Source organism: Parasteatoda tepidariorum, chromosome 1, assembly GCF_043381705.1.
Source record: "Parasteatoda tepidariorum isolate YZ-2023 chromosome 1, CAS_Ptep_4.0, whole genome shotgun sequence".
NCBI classification, from domain to species: domain Eukaryota; kingdom Metazoa; phylum Arthropoda; class Arachnida; order Araneae; family Theridiidae; genus Parasteatoda; species Parasteatoda tepidariorum.
In genome coordinates, this window is record NC_092204.1 from 72,894,049 (window position 1) to 72,914,656 (window position 20,608).

Here is a 20,608-nt window from a genome sequence, read left to right on the forward strand (position 1 = left end):
ATAAATAAATACAAGAAAACACTAAGAAAGTTAAGAAAAACAATAAGTAACATTTATTGCGCTTAAGCTGCAAGTAAACAGCACTCATTAGATAAGTTCAAAATGAAGAATAAAACAAAGAAAAATTATAGACATATGAAAAAAAGGGGGTGGGAAATAATAAGTAAAAAAAAAAAAAAAAAAAAAAAAAAAAAAAAAAAAAAAAAAAGTGAAATGTTAATTAAAAAACCGGAAAAAAAGCCGGAAAAAAAAAGATATAATCTTTTCTTCAGCCCACACAATTATATCCGCTAAAGTGTTATATATATATATATATATAATTTTTGAAAACAATGAAACTGCCATTTCTATAAAAAATTAAAAACACAAACAGCATTTTAAAAGAGAATATTTAATATTATGTATTATTTTGCTCCCTAATCTTTCAATAACATTTTTTATCAGGCATAAACTAAATTAAAAGTAAAAGTATTTTGTCGACTTATATATAATAGTGCATACTAAATAAGATCCAGTTTAAAAGACACATTCAGCTTAACATTCTTTATCTAACAAACCAATTACTTAATGTACTATTATATCATATATTATATTGAACTTCATAAAAAACACTATTTTTTCACCTAATGGAGCAATAATGGATTTATTCTGATCTAGCATAGAATTTCAATGAATCATGAGAAATTCTACAAGAAAATTTGTTTTATAATGAGTCAAAAACATTTTATCTGATTTTTAACAATTTAATCAATGAAATATTTGTACAGTAGGGAACCGATTATCCGGAACGGTTGGGACCATCGCTATTCCGGATAACTGATTTTTTCGGCTTTCTGAATTGCTACAAAAAGCCGTTTTTTTATTATTAAACCCAACTAAAAATAAAAAGAAATTTGGAAATAATCTTAAAAATAAGAAAAAACGATGAAGTAATACACTAATGATTATTTCCAAAATGATGGTAAGGTAAACATCTTTAAAAAAAGAAAGAAAAATCGTAAAATCTTATGAGGAAAAAAAAGGTTTTTTTTTTAAATGGCGAGAAAATTTATCGAACTTCGTTCCGGTTTTTTGGTTTTCCTGTTTTCTGATTTCCGCATACTGATTTCTGTACTGTATAATTAAAAAATAAAAATAAAAGACATGTGCACCTTATCTGGAATCTGTATTAGCAAATGATGTATCCACCTCAAGACAGCAATGCGAGTTTGTATGGAATCATATTTAATTTGTTTTGTTAAAACAATAACCAATGACTTTAAGTCTAGTTGGTTATCAAGCTGATCCATTAAAGGAGCTTCAATTTTATCGGCTAACGCTGCATCATCAGCACTTTCACAAGTAAGTTGTTGCTTTTGCTGAACAACCAATTTCATAAGATCACTGTTTACAGTTTTAGCTGTCTCGATTATATCTTAATTCATTAAGAACTTGAAACCAAGTAAATTTGAAAAAAATACAATATACTTATTACATTATTATTTCATAATTCAAACAAAAATGAGAAAGTAAATCCTTAACAAAGGTTAACTAATGTAAGTTTTATGCAGACAATAATTTCGAAGTCAAATCATTGAATGCATTTCTTTTTCCAAACTATAAAAAATTATTTATCTAAAATTGCAACAGGTTGAGAATCAATTATATGAAAAATAGTATTATAATTAAGATTGAACTTTAAATTTTATTTTATCTTTTTAGTAATGATAGTATATCAAGTATCTTAATTCAATGATTGACTATTTACTTTATAAACACATAAAAATACTAAATAATTCATGAAGATAATATTTTTAATGCAATTCTTTTAAAATAAGAATAAGTTTCTAGTTAAATGACTAAGTGATAAGAGTAAAATAGATTGGATGAAATGTAAAAAAAAGAAGGAAATACTTTTATAATTATTTTAACTTCCTTTTTTTTTACAATTATTTTAACTTTTTTTTTTTTACAATTAATTTCACTTTTTTCTTTTTGTACATTATTGCAACAAAGAATTAGATAGCAGAAAAAGAATTAATTAGTACTGAATAAATTCCATTATTTAAACAAAACTAATTGAAATTTTAGAATATTTGTTTTACTTTATTCATTGTGTACATTACAGTAGTGTTCTTAATGTATGTTGTTAAAACCATGATATTTATTAACTAGGTTCAAAAGAACACATTTCAATGAATAAAATGAAAGAAAAATATTAATAAGTTTTCGAATAAATAAATTACATTCATAAAATTTTTTGTCAATTGACAAAGTAAAATTCTCTTTCTGTCTAAAGAGGACTCTTAACATCAGTTAAAAGAAAAAAAATATTTGTTGTCATATCAAATAATTTTACTTAACAAATTTAATTTATACTAATAAGTTTTTAGTACAAATTTAAGAAAAAGGATACTTCTTCTACTTTCTGTATCTTGGGCTAAGTTCGGAAGTACAGCGGTAAGTATACCAGATGAATATGGTAAAAGAGTGCAGCCAGCAAGTCTTACAAACTCCTTCAACCAGGTGAGAGCAGTGAACTGAACTAACTCTTCTGAAATGAGGAAACAACTGTTATTCTAAACACTATAAATCTTGAAATTAGAACATTAAAAATTATGAAAAAAACAAATGTACCTGTTGAATTTGCGTGAATTGTCAAGATGTTCACCATATCATTAAAATTGACTCTTCGTGGATTTTCAATTATACTTTTTAAAAATTCTCCAAGCACAGATTCACACCTAAAAAGATGCAAGGAGTACATTTGAAGGTAATTCTATATTTAGAAATGCAACTTAATGTTTTAGAATGCATTAAGAGATTGATTTGTTTTCGGTTTATAAAAAGAGATATCATAAATTAAAGACATGTAACATAGATAAATATTATGGATAAGTAAAACTAATTTTTACCATAAAATTATTTACTTTCTTATTCAAACCTACATAAACCCATTTCTAATTAAAAACTGAAGAAAATTAAATTGCATACTAATACACAGATTCATAGCAGATAAATAAATTTAAAATAGTTTTAAAAACCAACATAATAGATAGAAAACATAGATAAATATTATGGTTACGTAAAAATTTTCACTATAACATTTTTTACTTTCTTATTCATAACTACATAAACTCCCTTCTAATTAAAAACCCAAGAATATTAAACTGCATACTATTAGATTCATAGAATTTCAAAATAGCTTTAAAATCCAACATAATAGATAGATTTAAAATACGTATAGATCAATTTAAAATAGTTTTAAAATGCAGATTTAAAAAAGTTTAAAAAACAAACAAAACTAGGGAAAATAGCTCGTACAATTAAATGATATTATTAGTATAACTATAATCCGTATTAACATTCAATCAACATTAAGTATAATAAACATATCAATCTTTCAGTTCTCAAAAATCATACATTTTGCGGATCTCGGCTAATGGGTCTCCTAAAATCACAAATAAACCGTCTAAGATTTCAGGTAAAAAGACAAGCATGTTGATGTCTGGAACAGAATCCAAAGTTGAAACCTAGAAAAAAAAGGAAGAAGTTTCTAAAAGATAAGCAAATATTATTTTTTAATTTCACGCAGTCTATTATAACACGGAAAGTGGAAAATACATGCACTTAAAATATAGTAGAAACTCAATCAATCATTTCTTATGGAACCCTTCATTGCAACTGATGTAAACTGGAAAAAGACGAATATAGATAAACATAAAATGAAAATATGTAATAAGTAATGGACGTTGAAAACTAATAACTTTGAAACAAATATAAAAAATTCAGTTGGAATGAACACATTTAATCATTTAAAATGCTTGGAAATTTTGATATGAACACATTTTTTTTTTCCTCAGCGCAAACAATAAATTTTTGACAATTGTGACAGATTGCTCTTCATTTTCTGTAAGTACGCGTTATACAGAAAAATCCCCATTATTTTAAACGTCTCAAATTCTCCTTCAAATGTTGGCCCTGGTATTGGTTCCATTTTGCTGTCGTCATTGGAACAATTTAGTACTTCCTCAGTTTCTGAAATCATTTCTTGAATCTACAACACTATAAGTTTCGCATTTTCATCAACTGATGCATAAACATGAATTATACTGCTTGAGATGTTTTTTCCAAACTGAAACAAATCCTCATTTTTTTCGTCATCAATTGCATCAAGAGTTAATATTTTCTTCCCCAAACAAACTAACTTCAATATTTTCCTTAAAAGTCAATATAATTTCTGCCGGCTATTTAACAAAAACAATATTAGAATAGCATTAACGACAGTAATGTTAAAATAAGGCGATACATACAGGAAAACAAAATATACAGGAACAGTGAATCGAAGTTTGACTGTATTAAAAATTAAATTAAGGAATTATTTAAAGTTATTACATAAATTAAATAAGTTAATTAGTTACAGAATTTAAAGTAATAAAATAAGAAATAAGTTTATGTTGAAACAAAAATTATAACACTTATAAATTATATAAGCTACAGAATTTATTGAAGATAAAAAAAAATTACATAGCTAATTTTTTTTAAATGAAATTTACATAAGTAGAACAACAACAACAAAAAGTACTAAGTTATAAGTACTTTCACAACATTTTTCATACATATAATTTAATTCCACAATGATTTAGTTTTACCATACTAAATAAATCTATATGATCTATTTTGAGAGATGCTAGAAAATATGAATTAAAGCCAGTTTAAAATTACGTAACAAAAATGATAAATGAATCGAGTGCAATTTGAAAATTAAAGTGACAGAAAAGTATCGAAAGTGACAATATAGTAAGAAATATGTGTATTTATACCCATGATATAATAAACTGTCGAGTAAAAGGATTCTTGCAACAAATTCTTTCCCTCAATAATGGCATAAATGCTACAAGATCAAATGATGAACTTTCAGTCACTATATCCTAAAAAGAAGAAATCATTAAAACTGTATATGGAAATGGGAAGCAAAAAAAGCATTGCATAATGCATATTTTTAACTGTTGATGCCAACATAAGAGTAGAGCAAACAATGCATTTGCCCTGAGCTCTGCATTCCGAGGATTTTACAGGGCCTATACCTGTTCAAGAAAGATTTTTTTAAACTATTAAAAAAATTTCGAATTTATTTTTAATTTTATTTTTTATATTAAAATTTCAAAGCTTTTTTTGCTATTTCAATCATATAAGAAGTTAACTTAGAAGGCAGTGGTGTGAAAATTATCCACAGAAATTAAAATTAAAAAAAAATAATGAAAGGATATACATAATATAAGCATTATTTGATGATTATTTCAATTCAAAATTCTTGACTTCTAATTATGATCTAAAAATGATCATGGCGTACTATTATTTGAGACAGGCGTTTTAATTTCCTTTCGGAACTACCGTAACAGTCGAGTAATTTTTTTTGCGTACTCACGACTCTGAGATAGTGATAATTCAAAGCTGTAAAATTGAAAACTCATCCTTCTACCTCCCCTACTTCTAAGCTGAGTTACCTGTACTAATTGACTGACCACAGTCATAGGTAAGGGGATTGCCCACTGTGTGCGCCGATTTTCTTTAAAAAAAGGCAAGAAAATACATTGTGTATGTTTTTTACTCACTCACAAAAAAACTATAAAATATATTTTTAAACTCCGAAACAGCTTTACTATTTCAAAATGGTTTTATCATTTTATTTAACATGCATATTCTTATATCTTGATTCAATTACTATGTTGAAAATTTAAACTAATAATAATTTCAGTATGTAAATTTATGAAACCTTACTATGCAGTCATATAAATGTCATTTGTTTAAAGTAATTATTCATTTAAAAATAGTTTTCATGTTAGCTTAAAAATCAAATAAAGGTTGTTAAATTATCTAAACTGATTTGCTGATTCGTGAAACATTCTTATGTGAAAGTAAAACTTTGATCAATTAAATTTTTTTCTTTCAATTACAATTCAAATATTTCATCCACATTTATTTCTTTCAAATACAGCCATCCATCTAATATGCTTCGTTTACAAACTCATTTTTTTAACATTTAATCATTAATTACTTTAAAAACTTGTTAAATACTTATCACAGAATAGATTATTTAACAATGCAAAAAGTTTCTATTATTGCTTTAGAATCGTTGAAGTCATTAAAAAAATTGTGCACAAATTAATCATCAAGCAATGAAAAAAGAAAAACAGTATAAAAATCTAGCAAATCCCAACAGAGAAATAGGGAATGAAAACATCAAAACCAGTTTGAAGTTTCAAATCCATGAACCGCACTCTGGTTATCAGAAATGTACCAGAAAGTTGTAATGGATGTTGGTGCTTCCAAGCTCCTTTAGTCCCTTAATATGTTTTTGTAATCGGTCTACCTTACGCTGAAATGGATATTTTACATTTGCATTTCACCATAACTCACGGTCAGACAAACGTCATTCATTTTTTTAACCTACTAATTAGTCTGCTACATTTTATTTTGAAAAAAAAGAAAGAAAGTAATACAGCCGTTTCGTGAGGTTTTATAGTATATCGATGTACTACGAAATTTTTACGTCATTGTTTCAATTTCATTCAGTGTAGTTCACTCCACTCTATTCACAACAATTTTTTTTCGATAATATTTTTTAAAAAACAAGAGACAAAAAGCTATTAAATAATACAAATTTATACAGAAGGAATGAATCAAAAACCAATATTGCTTTTATAATAAATTTAAGATCTAATAAATTTTTTTTTAAAAAAATGGAAGTTTAAAACTCTCCCCTTATCAGTTTTTCAAAAACACATTTTTGGAAAAATAAGTACTCCAAAAAGAGGAGAAAATAGATACAAGAATTTCAGGTGAAAGAATACCACCTAGCGAGACGGGTAATTAAGAATTAGTCACATTTATCAGACTCTCCCAGTAAAGGATAAACTTGGGGGGAAAAAGTTTCTTTCCTCTCTTACTCGAAGGTATACAGAAACGCTTTTAAACTTATGTGCAGGGGTTTAAGATAACTTAACAACTAAAACAGAAAAAAAGTTAAATTTGAAAGAAAAAAAAAAGACAGCTTTTCTATTTTTTATTATTTTTCAATTATTTCAGAAAATGCTGTTGTTGTTAATTTACGTCGCACTAGAGCTGCACAATGGGCTATTGGCGACGGTCTGGGAAACATCCCGGAGGAGGATCCGAAGACATGCCATCACAATTTTGCTCCTCTGCGGACGGGATGGCACCCCCGCTTCGGTAGCCCGACGACCTGCGCGCACGAAGTCGAGCACTTTACGGTAGCACAGTTTAACGAGGACCAATAACGCACACCCTCGGTCCCTACGCAGACTGATCAAAGTGGTCACCCACCCGCACACTGACCGTAGCCAGTGATGCTTGACTTCGGTGATCTGCTGGGAACTGTGTCTTAACGATCAGTCCACTGCGGGACTATTTCAGAAAAGATAATAATTTAGCTCGCACGTTCAGCACCTTAGCAATTAATAAATTGAAGTGGAGTCAGTTCAAAAGGTGAACAGTCTTTCAAACCTTGTGTTTTTTCATAAAAATTTGCCAGTAACAGGTTATGATTATTCAGGTTTATTAGATAGAACATTTCTAGAACATTTTTGAACGCAAAGATGACATCAATATTTTAAGTAGAAATTTTTTTCTAGATCAAAACTTTGATCAGCTTCCATGAAATTTTGAAGCTGGTTGACTATCCCCATAGGATATGGAGATAGTTAAGGATAAATTTCAAAGAGGATTCATAGAATTGAAAAAGAAGCTGAAAATTCATGGGAGGGAAAACCATTAGGAGAAGTTTATTTGCTAAATAAAGAAATTTTACTGAAAATTAAAAAAAAAAAAAAGAAAAAAAAAGAAATAATAATTAAATTAAACACAGACAGGGATTATGGAGACAATTGTTAATCATGCAGTTTTCTGCATCTTTGCACAATTTATAGTTTAATATAATTTTCTACCTGATCATGAAACAATGTAGTACAAAAAATAAGATAACACAGAATTGGTATTAAATGTGAATATATAATTTGAAGATAACAACTTATGTCTTACCTTCATTAGTCTATCAACTAGCTCAGATCCATTTTTGACATTTTGATCTGGATCAGCAGAAAGCTACTTCAACCAGAATATGCAAAACAAATTAATAAAATATTTAAAAACAAAATTTAATTAAAAGTTTTGTGAAAATATTTCGTTTTGGTTAAAAAAGAAAATAATTACTACCCGACTAAGGGCATCAAATATGTCAGGAAAATATGGTAAAACAGAACCCCTGGCTACTTTCACGATATTGTAGAGAGTTTCACAAGCATAATATCTAACACGGCTATCTTGATCATTGAAACAGGAGAGTGAAGGTTGTACAAGCTCATCAACATACATGGATGTGTCCTAAAAGAAAGTCATTATTTAGTGCTAACCTATTTTCTTTTAATGACACATAAAAATTTAAGTAATTTTTAGCATTAATGAAAACACCAAAGGATTAAAAATGACTGATTAGATTTAAAATGTAAGTTTTGTAGCAAACTTGGATTAAAATAAAGTTTAATGATTGGTTTTGATGATTTAGTTGTAAGGAAAAAGAAGAGTTAAAATTTATGGTATCACTATGGGAAAGATATTTAAAGTGAAAATTTTAAAGTACAAGTCATGAATCACAAAGTTGTCCTGAGGGTGGTTAAATAAATATACTTGAAATATAGACGACAAGTTGCTATGAGCTCTATTGTATAGTTACTTTATAGAACACACTCTATATTTAAATGATGAAAAAAAGAAATTAAAACATTCTAATAGCTATCTAGATCATCATGCCCTTACATTTAAAATAATGAACAAGGTTATATGAAACGTTAATTTTTAAAGTTAAATTATTCGAAGCGGAGATTATTTAAGAAATTTTTACTGTTTTCATACATAAAAATTTATGATTTTCTTACTAGGTTTTTTTTCTTTAAACAATTTTCTGATTATAAATTCATTTAGTGTTATAATTTAGTTGTTATAAATAGTTAAAATTCTATCCTCTAATGGAAGCTAATGTTAGAAAAAATGTTTTTAAATAATATTTTATTAAGCAAAGAATATGTAGTAATGTGTTTAATCTATTCGTTACTGTAGCTTTTTTGAATTTTTGGAATTCTTACAATCATTTATTGGAAAATCTAGAAAAGGATTGGTAGAACTACACATGAAAATTTTAAACATTTAGCTTGTAATGTATGCATACCACCCAAATGAATTTTATTTTTAATAAAAACATTCCATTATAAATACTCCAAAGAAAAATACAAAAACTAGTCATATTTTAATGAACGTTCTTACTTTTCCTAATGCTATGGCTGTCGCTGCTAAACCAATAAGACCACCTTTCCGGCTATTGATGTTTTGAGACCGAGTAAAATCTTGTCCTAAAACACGGAGTAATTTTCGTATCTCCCCTATTTCACCAACTCGAAGAAAATCTCTCACCATCCTGAAATAGTTTTATGAAATTAAATAAAATTTTAGAATCAATAAATAAAAATATAAAATTAAGAAAATTAATGAATCTAACTTTTCGATTTCAAGTGCGGCAGTTTTTCTCTTTTCATATAGCTTATCATTAAGTGCACGAACACAATAAGTACTCAAGGGGGCATAGTCTTTTTCAGACATGTTTTTTATTTTGCTGTATGAAAAGGAAACTCGAAAATATGTATGAATAGATAACAAACTTGACAGTTTACATAGCAAAACTTCAGGAGGCCGAAAATCTAAACCTAAACATGCAGACTACAATCATCGAGTAAAGTTGTTTCAGCTAATGCATGATGCAACAATATGTTTTATTAAGGATATGTTTTTGAAGTTTCAGACTTAATTTAGCTATTATAATTTATAAAAATCATTATAAAACTGTTAAAATGTTCTTAAGTACTAATTTTATTTAACGCTGATAAATAAAAGTTTGCTACTTTTATTACAACATATACTATAACTTCTCCCTATTTATTTGTTTACTTTTTTTTCTGCTTATTTCTCGTTTTATTGAATTCACTGTTCATCTTTCATTAATAATAAAACTGTATTTTTTTTCTGATAACTTTAAAAATATGCACAATAAGGAAACTGTAACGACTTCTTTAACTTATTAAAATGGAAGGTAATGAAATGAACGTGTTCTCACAGGTAAATTCTGGAGAAGTAGTAAAAGGTGATCATTTAACGGAGAACATATCGCGGCAAAATAAAGGTGTATTTGGACATTTTGTTGAGGAATCTACTCTGAGAAATGTTTCATTAGATGAATTAGAAGAAGTTAGTGAGGTTGAATGTGTAACTGATGGTAACATTAGAAGAACACCTAGTTCTGTGAGCAGTGAACAACCTGAAACAGTTGCTGTTCTTGTAGAATGGCATAATAGCTACTTCAGATCATCAGAAGGCTTATTGAGAATTTGCCTATTGGTATGCTTGATTTTAAGAACTTATTTTCAATGAAAATTGATATAAAAATAGTTTAGCGACTTACAGTTGATAACTTTAATTTGCATTATGATCAATTATTAGAAATTCTAAATAAAGGAATATTTTCATATCGGTATCTACGTTTAAATAAATGCCAAGTTTGGCCCAAAAAATTTAAGGAAAAAAAATGCTAGAAGGCCTTAACTTGAAGAGTATGACTCATAGCATACCCTAGGCAAACCTTAACATATTTTTCTGAATTTTTGCAAGCTTAAAATCTTTTTGTTGCCTTGGTGATTGTAGTTGGCTTGAATTGATACTGATATGGAAATATCTAGAGCCCCTCTGTCAGGAAAATGGAAATACCTGAAATTCTTAGTAAATTTAAAAATACCGTTCCAAAACCAGGAATTATCAGGGTCACAGTCAACTTTGAAAAGTTTTGGAGTATTAGCAGTATAAAGTGAATATTTCCGTATTGATATCTGCAGCAAAAAAATTTGCAAAATTTTAATGACAACCAGCCTGTGACACACAAGGAATTAAAGAAAGAAAAAATTCTTCAGAGCAGGGAATCTAATTGAAGGGTACAACTTGTAGCTATCCCTAAACTAAAAATGTAATTTTAATTAATAATTTTTGATGCTTATAAAATCTTTTCGTGCATTGGCGAAGGTAGTTGGAGCTCACAGGAAACCATATTTAAATATGCCTAGTATAATGCTCACACACAACTTTATCAAGAATTTGTATCAATGTATTAATAATCAAACTATTTTATATAATCAATCTTATCCCATAAAACTTTATTCCAAGGTCCTATCATTTGTTTTTCTAGTCTTCAATGCTATTGTAATATACATAATAATGCTTACTTGCTTTGTTGATTTTCTACTTTCTACTGAACAAGCACTTTTTTAACTTCAAATTAGTTTTTTTTTAAAATTAAAAATGTTAGCCTTTTAAAAATATCTGTATTTGAAGCTATAAATAAAATGGTACTTAAGTATTTTCTGTCGACCATTTTTGTCAAATCTTTAAAGAACTTGAAAGTAACTCAAATTTAAATATTTCGTAATTTCTTCGTGCAATAAATTAGATTTGCATGTTGTCTATTTCTTTATGATCCACTATTATGCAAAAATAAATTTGAAAGATTCTGAAATGACTTAAGTGTGATGTTGGCGAAAATGGTCAACGAGATAATAAAACTAATATTGAATTTATTTGTTGTTTCTAATGCCATTTGCTATATACCAGCAAGTCTGCTTGGTTGAACCTTGCGAATTTAAGGCAAATGGTGCGTTTCTGTTTTTTTCAGTGGCGCCATCTATGACGAAGAATATGACTTCAGCCTCATACACACCATAGCCGTTTATAGGGCAGATTCATTCATACAGTCATTTATTAATCCGCATATCATAGTTTTGAGCTACACCAGAGAATGATCAATCTCCAATTCTCGAAGTTATTAATTAGTTATAAGAACATGGATTTTGTGACCTGACAGATTTAGCATGCCCCAGTCACCATTTACTACATGAGAAATTTATTTGATGAAGGTTTATTGTTTAATATTAGGATAAATTATGATATAAAAAAAACTATTTAAATCGAAAATTTGAACGATTTAAAAAAAATTAAATTGACTTTTAAATTCTTAATGTAAATCAAAACATTTATGTAATTTTTTAAATTATGATTAAAAATGTCTTTATTTTAATCCTGGAAATTTTCATGTTTGCTTGATTCTTGAGACTGTAAGTTTTTTTTGGAAAGTGGCCAATCTACATTTCCTTCTTAGATTTTAACCTTTGAAGTTTTAATATTTGTATGTAATTTAAAAATGTTATTATACTTAATAAAATATTTTGTGTTTCATATAGACATGCTGCTCTATAAGTTTAGGCTGCGTTACAAATGCTGGAGAGGTTTCTTCAGACGTTTTGGATATGCCATTCTCTTCATCTATCCGTGCACATATATTTGTTACAGTATTTGGAATTCTTTTGTCACTTTCCTTCTTTATTCTGGGGGTTACTTCCATTATTGAAAGCTTTCCAGTCTATTGGAATATTATTGTAAGTGATTATTTTGTTTTTATATTGTTTGCTCTATTTGCTAGCAGTGTTTTCATTATAGAAAAAAAAAATGGGTGAGAATTTCTCACCCTTTTTCAAAAACAGGGTGAGATTTCAAAAAGTTAAGTGAGATTTCTAAAAACTAAAAAAACACGAAAACTCTTGAAAGAAAATCATTTCTTTAATTATAATACATTTTTAACGTCTTCTATTTCCTAAAGCATTGAATATTTTTGGTGCATCATCATAGAAGATTTTGCCTTTACAAGGTATTTGTCCATCTTACATAAGTGCAAAAAAAAAATTTAACGTCTTACATGAAGAAACCTTACCTTCTGTAAGCACGTGGTTGCAGAGAAATGTGTTCTGAAAGGGGTTCCGTGGCTGTGTTCTGTTGTTCGAAAAGGTTTTGAACAATACTTGTAAATAGGGAAGCTAGATAATGGGGCAGATGTTGAAAATAATGAAAGGTCCAGGAAGAAAAGTGAAACGGATTTTATTTTAAATGGCGTAATTCGAAGCTTTTTCCAAAATGCGAGAAATTGGCAAATTTAGAAATTGATTTATAGGATGTGCGAATTTCTCTCGGTAATAATTTTTTAATGCGAGAAAGGAAAAAAATATGTGAGATTCTCGCGCTGTAGTGAAAACACTGGCTAGTTATTATTGTTTGTTCCTTATTATTGATTGATAAAGTATCCAGAAATGTATTTAAAAGATGTCAATGACTTTTTTAAAAAAGTTTGAAAAGAGATTTTCTTGTAATTGTACTTGTTCCTGTGAAATGCTATAGTTAAAATATATCTGCTTGGATGCTTCTTGTTTTTGTCCTTCTTTATTTATTTTTATTTTCTCATTTGCAAATTCTAGATTCTAACCTAAGCTAAGTGAACATTTTGGCACAGGTTTTGTAATTGGTATTTAACGAGATTTTCTCATGAAATGCTAATTACATGCCAAATTATGGCTACGCTTTCTCAATAGTAAAGGTGCCTGTCTAAAGTTTAGAAGAAAAAAAAGAAAAACTATTTCAATATATTTTTTTCAAAGCTGTATATTTTACCATTTAGACACGTGCTGTTAATGAATCAGACTAGTTCGACCTTTGTAAAAAGATTATGAAATTCCACCCTTTACAAAGAATATGTAATTAGTAGGAATTTAAAATTCAACCTTCATGAGTTATAAAATTCTAGTCTTATGTTTACTGAAATATGACTTATGACTATTTTAATAAAGTACTATTATTCTAAGTATTATATTCGAAATTATCCTTTCCACCAAGGAGGCTTGTGTTTGTGAGCATCTGCTTGGTCATTAATGTGTTAAGTATAGAAAAAAAAATGTTTTTATTTAATTTTTATTGTTTTTGTGTTGATTTGAATTTAGTATTTAAAAATTATCAAAGTAAATCAAGCTGAGCAAAGGTAAGATTTAAATACAAAGATAAAGGTCTAATATTTTAGTCTAGAAAAGCAGTGTATCTTAAGGATTAAATTCCAAACCATTCTTTCTACAAAGGAGGTTTGTAAGCCATGTGCTTGGTCATTATTGTGTTAGTTGTTTTTATCTAATTTATAATTGTTTTCGTGTCGATTTGAATAAAAAAAAAACTATTGAAGTAGACCAAGCTGGGTAAAGATCAGATATTTTTACTTCTAGTATGGTAAAGTTGTTTATGGGAAGTATACATCTGTGAAATTTCTATTATAACGAAATTAAACTTAAATTAAAGAGCATAGTTGAAGAAAATTTCAGACACTCTACAAATTGGCCACCTGATTTGCCTCTAAGGTAAAACATGTCCCATTTAAGTTTATTTACTTTTAAACTAACAGCACTTTCTCATGATTTGTTATTTAATGGTTAGGTTAAAAATCTTTTTTTTTTTTAAATTTTAATAATTTTTTTCCTCTATTTTTTAAGAATTAAAAAAAGAATAATTGATTTTTATTATATTTTTTATTTAAATGAAATGTATTGTTTAAAAAGTTTACAAGCTTTTAATTTAAATCAAAAATTTTTAAATTTTAATAACAATTTTTTTAAAAAATCTTGTAATTTAAGTTTTAAATTACAATGTTTTTTAAGATATTTGTAATTTAAAATTTAGTTTAAATTCTGTAATTCTTTCAAATTTATAATTTAAGGTTTAAATTTTTAATTTAAGATTAGTTTGAATTGTAAATTTTATAATTTAAAACTTAATTAAAGTTTTGTATTTTTTTTAAAATTGTAATTTAAATTAAAATTTTGTAATTTTTTTAAAAAATGATCCATATATTTTAATTAAAGAATAGAAAAATTAAATACTTAATTTTTGTTTTTAAAAATTTAAATTGAATAAATTATATTTAATAGCTATCAATTTTTTTAGAAAAGAAAATTAGAGTGAAAATTCAAATGTCTCAGCTGGAATTTGAACTCTGGACCTCTTTAGTATAAGGTATACAGCCTAACTGTTAACCCCACAAATGCACATGAGCTGGAAAGTTTTGTTAGTTTAAAAGTAAATGAGCCAGCTTATTTTATCCAAGGGGCAGATCAGATGGCTAATTTGTAGATTTCACCCAGGTTTTTTAATTTAATTTTGTTTTGATAGGAACTTTTTAGATGCATACTTCCTTTGTTAGTAAAATGAAATAATTTGACCAAAATAAAAATCTAATTTTCGTGCTGGGTAAAGCTGGTAAAGAAATCTGAAATTTATTTGCATTTATGTATCTTTAGTTATTTATTTACATTTATATATCTAATGGTTAATTAATTTAACAATCATTGGGAACTTTTTAAATCATGAAACGTAAAAATTTTATGAATGCTTTTAGATGAGGTTCAAAGGGTAAAACTGTCTTTTAATTTGTTTTTTAATTTTGTCATTAATTTCAGGGAAAAAAAGTATATTATAATCATACTCTTCCATTTACGAACATTTGCATTCATAATCAGTACTTAATTAATTAGGTTATTTATTTAATGCTTTTAGGACGCTGCTCTCCATGGAAGTTTATGTGCCCTTTTACTCTTTACCTCAGCAATGCTTCTTCATGCTGAACATTTTGCTCGCAATGCAGAAATATTAATTTCTGAATGGACCAAGTTACAGTTATCATTGGCTGCTGTAAGTTCACTGTTGTTTGGTGAAAAATTTAATTAGTGTTTTACTTTTTCTAAAACATAAATTCGATCTTCTTGCTTATTTTTTTTTGTTATTATATTTTGTTTTAATCATTGAATTTTTCAGGTATTTGGCTTCCTTGCAACCTTAATATGTGTTTTCATTACAATTACACGTTCCTGTGCAAGCAAAACACCCTCTATTCCAGAAGACATAATGTTGACCTCACTTAGGTCTAGTTAACCTGACATTTTTCGTAATTATGTTTTTTAGATATATACAAAACTGCTTTATTGAAGTTATTGTTTTGGATCATAGCTATAACTGTTCTTCTGCTCTACAATATTTATAATCTTGTGGTGCCATACTTTGTGATCAAATTGTGTATTATGTGTAAAAATGTATCAATGCTTATCTGTGTTTGAATCTCATGTGTTTCTTTTTATTGGAGATTATATACTCTTAAATATTTACTGAGCTGCTACTTTACTGGAGGAAAAACAAAAAGTGGTGGCAAAATATTTTGTGCTGTGAGGAATAACACATAAGTCGTCATTATAGTTAATTTATAACATACATATAAGGTAAACTTCCTGGTTATCTTTTTTTTTTTGTAATGATAAACATTATAGTTTGAAAGTAGATATGGAAGGACATTAACAACTACGGGATAAGTATTTTTAATGAAATTTACATACCACTCAACCATGCACAAGTGCTTAGCCACATTTTTCAGGGCTCCATCTTTTAATAGCCATGAAGGAATGCTATGTTATATGAATCAAAATCAGATTATATAAATAGAACCTGAGTTAATACTCTTCTCTTCGAACTTTAACTCTAGTGAAAGAATTTTCAGCCATGACAGATTTAACATGCACTTTTCTGCATACATTGGGTTGTTCAGAAAGTAATTTCGTTTTATCCCAATAGAGGACATTATTGTATTGTCTCACAGCCAAATTCACCTGTACAGAAAAGTTTTCAAATGTGGCTAAAATTAAACAAATTAAGTACATCTTATATAAATATCTGGCGCTTTAAATATCATGGGAAAATAAAACTTCTGGATTTGAGCTAAGAAATAACAAAACAAAATAAAAAAAATAGGTAGATAATTTGACATGCCCTTTCCCATTTTATTCATGTTAAAAAAATTATTCCTCATAGCAAAGATTCCCATTAGAATTATCTTTAAAATTGAGTAGTGCAAAAACTATTCCCAATCCAAAAAACGACTAAAATGACAATTGGAATACAAAAACAAACTTGAGCAATTCTTAAGATACTTAAAGGGTCAATATTTAAGTAAAGGTACTTGCATAGAATTTTTCTTCATAAGTTTTTTATTTAAATTTTTCACAAAAAATCTGTTGTTGACTTTTTTTGTTTTTTTTCACTTTAAAGCACCTTTTTGTCACTTGTGATTGAATTTTTTTAAACAATATTTTGTCGCAATGTGATACATTGTTAAGATATTAAATAATATTGCCTATATCATAGCTTATTTGTCTTACCCTTTTATTCTTCCTCCCTTTCCTCTTAAACAAAACCAAATTATCTTTCTACTATTTGTTCATCAATTAGATTTTCAGAACCAGAATCATCACAATTCTTACATCATCAACATTATTCTAATTCTTGAAGCCCTTATCTCCATGTATCTTTTGCACATTTAGCTATAATGTTTAAACAGAGATTTAATAAATGATCCGATCGTGCAGTAGGTTAGGGCATACTTTCACCACTTTAGGGCATACTTTCACCACTGGCAGATAGCGATGGATTGTGAGATTGAACCTGGTGGTAGACTGAACAACCAACATATATTGGGTTGTTCGGAAAGTGATTTCATTTATTCCTTGTGAAAATAAAAGACGATTTTTTTACAGTTAGTAAAGATTTTATTCAATTACATATTGTCCGTTCTAGTCCAATACCTTTTGCCGTCTTCGTGGCAGTAGCATGATTCCTAACTCATAAAATGTTTGATCTTTCCTGACAAAAAATTAATCCAAGTGATCTCATTTGAAGTAAAGGTATTACCACCTAAAACTTTTTGTAGAGGCTCGAACAAATATTATAGACAACCCAATTCTTATCTACCGGGTTGATGCCCTTCTAAAATGGATAATTTTCTTTACGCTTGAAAAGAAAATCATAGACGTCTAATGTGACAGCACAAAATTTTTTTATAAAAACATGAGGAATGCACATATTGAGCTTTGATAATAAACCTAATGATCATAAATAGTCGAATTCAACAAATTTAATCTCTCAGCGTATAACAAGTTGTTATTCACCAGTTTGCATCAATGAATGTATTTATGGTGTCCACATCAACCTAATTTGGGGAAGTGCATTTTCACGCATATTAATCGAAATTTTGCCAAATCAAAAGTTTTTAAACCAGTTTTGGCACTCGCATTAATACACCTTTTTCAAACACATCAGATAAATTTCTTTTTGTTTGCACAGCATTTTTACCTCTTTGATTGTAAAAAAGTGAAATATGCCAAAAATGCTACGTTTCACTTTCTTTACTTGAAAGGGCATCAGCCAAAAGCTACTGATATTATCAATCGAACTTTTTCACAAATTAGCCTTCTTATATCAGCTTTTAAAAATTATAACGATTCATCTGTTTAAGGTGTTTGTATGTAGTGATGGACAAATATTATAAGTCCAGGAACAGGCATTTGACCCCAAGGCTATGATAGCTGGTGTCTCATTCATAGGTTACTTACAAAGAGCAAAGTCATCTATTTCCAAAGTCATTCATACTCCAAAAGTTTCTCACCATATGTACACATACAGGAAATCACAATTTTTTCTTCTTCATTTTTTAAATTATTTCTGATCAACCTGTTCCTATTTTAATTTCTTATTTGAAAATGTTCTGTTTACTTACGTTATTATTTTTTTACAGGAAGTATTGTGGAGAATTAAAGAAATTTACTGTGTAAAATAAAATTTTCAAGGCAGTGGATTACACATTATGCTACTTTTTTATCTCTTCATTTCCCCTATTTAAAAATAGTCTAAAATGTAAGTGCACTAAAAATGTCTTGATTTTCTTTAAAACTGTTGTTCTTGTTTTTATTTTGAACGCTATGAGACCTGTACATTTAGAAATTTTAAACTAACTTAAAGACTAAACTTCAGAAGAGATTTTCTCTGTGACTTAATTATATACACCACCTTTATTTTATTCCAGATAAGTAGTAGCCTTGAATTTTACATAGCTGCTATTAACTGTAACCTGCAATGTTCATTATGTGTGCATTTATATGACAGCTTTTTCATAAATATCAGAGCATAGCTCACACTTCCTTTCATACATATAACCTTTTGCTGTTTTTATAGAGATCTTCAAAAGTTTTAATGATACAAATAATATTAATTGATTGTTATATTCGTAATTATGATAAAACTTCTCGAATGATAGATATATTTTCTAACAATTATACTATTTGAAATTGAATGTATTTAAATGTTAAAAAAGACATTGTTTTTAAGGTCTGGTATCAAGGAATGCTAAATATCTACCTACAAATGATTTTTAGATATGATGCTTTCATTTGAAATTAAGTATTTTATTTACTTTATAATGGTCATGCAATTATGCTACTAATAGTAGTTTTTGAATCATAATTATACTTCACTTTGATAAAAAGTATCAATATAACTTTTTTGTAGTGACTATTTTCAATTAAGCCATTTTGCATTTTTTTTGAAAAAAAGTATTATTTTTATTTTGTGTTCTGATTTTATTTCATAAGTTTGTGTTAGTCTTGTTTATCTACCTTTTTACTTCAGTTTTCATTTTTCAAACTCATATATATTTTACATTAGATTATTAATTACGAGGAAAAAAAATATGTGAAAGATGATTTATTTATTGCACTTTCTCGAAGTAAAAATGTTTGCAATGTTCAACTTTACACACAATAAACTTTCTGATACCTTATTTATCTTTTTTTTTTCAAATGATGAATCTAAAATGACTTAAAAAAATTATTTGCTCTGGAAATAAAATTTTTTTTTTAGGTTCTTTAATATATATATATATATTTATAATCTATTGAAGAACATTGCAAGGTTAAGATTACATAATTCTCCTTACTTTTAAATGAGTTACAAGTTTTAAACAATAGATATTTTATTTACATACATTTTATGCATTACAAAATAAACAATTTGTGACCTTTTAGTTTATAAATAAGACTGGCTACTTATGCATTTAATACATTGTGTTGGGCTGTATTTATGTAGTGTATGTGCTCTATGGTTTTTGTTTGTTAAATTATTTAAAAACTTATAGGTTATTGTTAAGGTGATACTGATCTTAGATTTTTAAATCGTCAGTAATCATTATATTTTTTAAAAAAATTCTATCTCCTAGATATTTATAATTTTTTTCAAAAATTTATTTTACTGGCATTTTGTTTCAGAATTGATAAAATATTTTGTTGAAAACGGGATTGAATCTTTCGGTTATTGTTTATTATTTTAAAACTTTCTTTTGTGGGGAGATTTCCTAAAACTTTTTCTAATTGGATATTTCAATAATTATTGCACAATAATCATTGTTCTCTCATTTTTTTATTTATTGAAGTGTACCGAAATCAAAATATTGAAAAAAATGCACATGAGAAACAAAAAAAAAAAAAAAAAAATCGGTCTTCTGTTTAATTTTTTTTTTCAAAAAATTTACTGCATTTTTCTATTGAATTATTTAAGGATATTTGTTTAGTAATCGTTTTATTTATTTTAACTTAGATTATTTCTTTTCATAGTATCTTTTTTTCCTCATTGTGAGTTGATTATTGCTTATGATTAAAAACTATTTTTTTATCCATATTTTTAATAATTCTCTATCGTGATAACTCAATTATTTTATAACGTAATGTGCCAAATATTTTATTGCTTGCATGCACTTATTTTTTGTTTTTCTTATTGTACA

General features: G+C 27.4%; 2 protein-coding genes across 3 annotated transcripts in view; one reads left to right on the top strand and one right to left on the bottom strand.

Annotated features, from left to right (window-relative positions):
• The window catches only part of LOC107447968 (protein VAC14 homolog), a 20,649-nt gene extending 10,964 nt beyond the window's left edge, over positions 1 to 9,685 (bottom strand). For both annotated transcript variants that reach the window (XM_071182208.1, XM_016063024.3), the window contains exons 1-9: positions 9,551 to 9,685; positions 9,319 to 9,469; positions 8,215 to 8,382; positions 8,041 to 8,103; positions 4,803 to 4,910; positions 3,403 to 3,512; positions 2,617 to 2,723; positions 2,396 to 2,533; positions 1,152 to 1,414 (exon numbers count right to left, since the gene is read on the bottom strand). In XM_071182208.1, coding sequence (XP_071038309.1) covers positions 1,152 to 1,414; positions 2,396 to 2,533; positions 2,617 to 2,723; positions 3,403 to 3,512; positions 4,803 to 4,910; positions 8,041 to 8,103; positions 8,215 to 8,382; positions 9,319 to 9,469; positions 9,551 to 9,651 — 1,209 coding nt within the window. In that variant the 5' untranslated portion in view covers positions 9,652 to 9,685. The remainder of the gene's footprint in view (positions 1 to 1,151; positions 1,415 to 2,395; positions 2,534 to 2,616; positions 2,724 to 3,402; positions 3,513 to 4,802; positions 4,911 to 8,040; positions 8,104 to 8,214; positions 8,383 to 9,318; positions 9,470 to 9,550) is intronic.
• A 100-nt stretch (positions 9,686 to 9,785) lies between these two features.
• On the top strand, positions 9,786 to 16,299 carry LOC107447969 (uncharacterized). Its single transcript, XM_016063025.4, has 4 exons — positions 9,786 to 10,443; positions 12,330 to 12,524; positions 15,511 to 15,645; positions 15,769 to 16,299. Exons 1-4 carry the CDS (start codon positions 10,132 to 10,134, stop codon positions 15,883 to 15,885), a joined length of 759 nt encoding a protein of 252 aa, XP_015918511.1. The 5' UTR covers positions 9,786 to 10,131; the 3' UTR covers positions 15,886 to 16,299.
• The last annotated feature ends 4,309 nt before the right edge of the window (positions 16,300 to 20,608 follow it).

What these genes read in the sequence shown, in the direction of transcription:
- LOC107447969 (XM_016063025.4), top strand. Translation starts at nt 10,132, where the DNA reads ATGGAAGGTAATGAAATGAACGTGTTCTCACAGGTAAATTCTGGAGAA. An exon ending in CAGTCTATTGGAATATTATT is followed by an intron (nt 12,525 to 15,510) that starts GTAAGTGATTAT and finishes TAATGCTTTTAG; the next exon opens with GACGCTGCTCTCCATGGAAG. An exon ending in TACAGTTATCATTGGCTGCT is followed by an intron (nt 15,646 to 15,768) that starts GTAAGTTCACTG and finishes TGAATTTTTCAG; the next exon opens with GTATTTGGCTTCCTTGCAAC.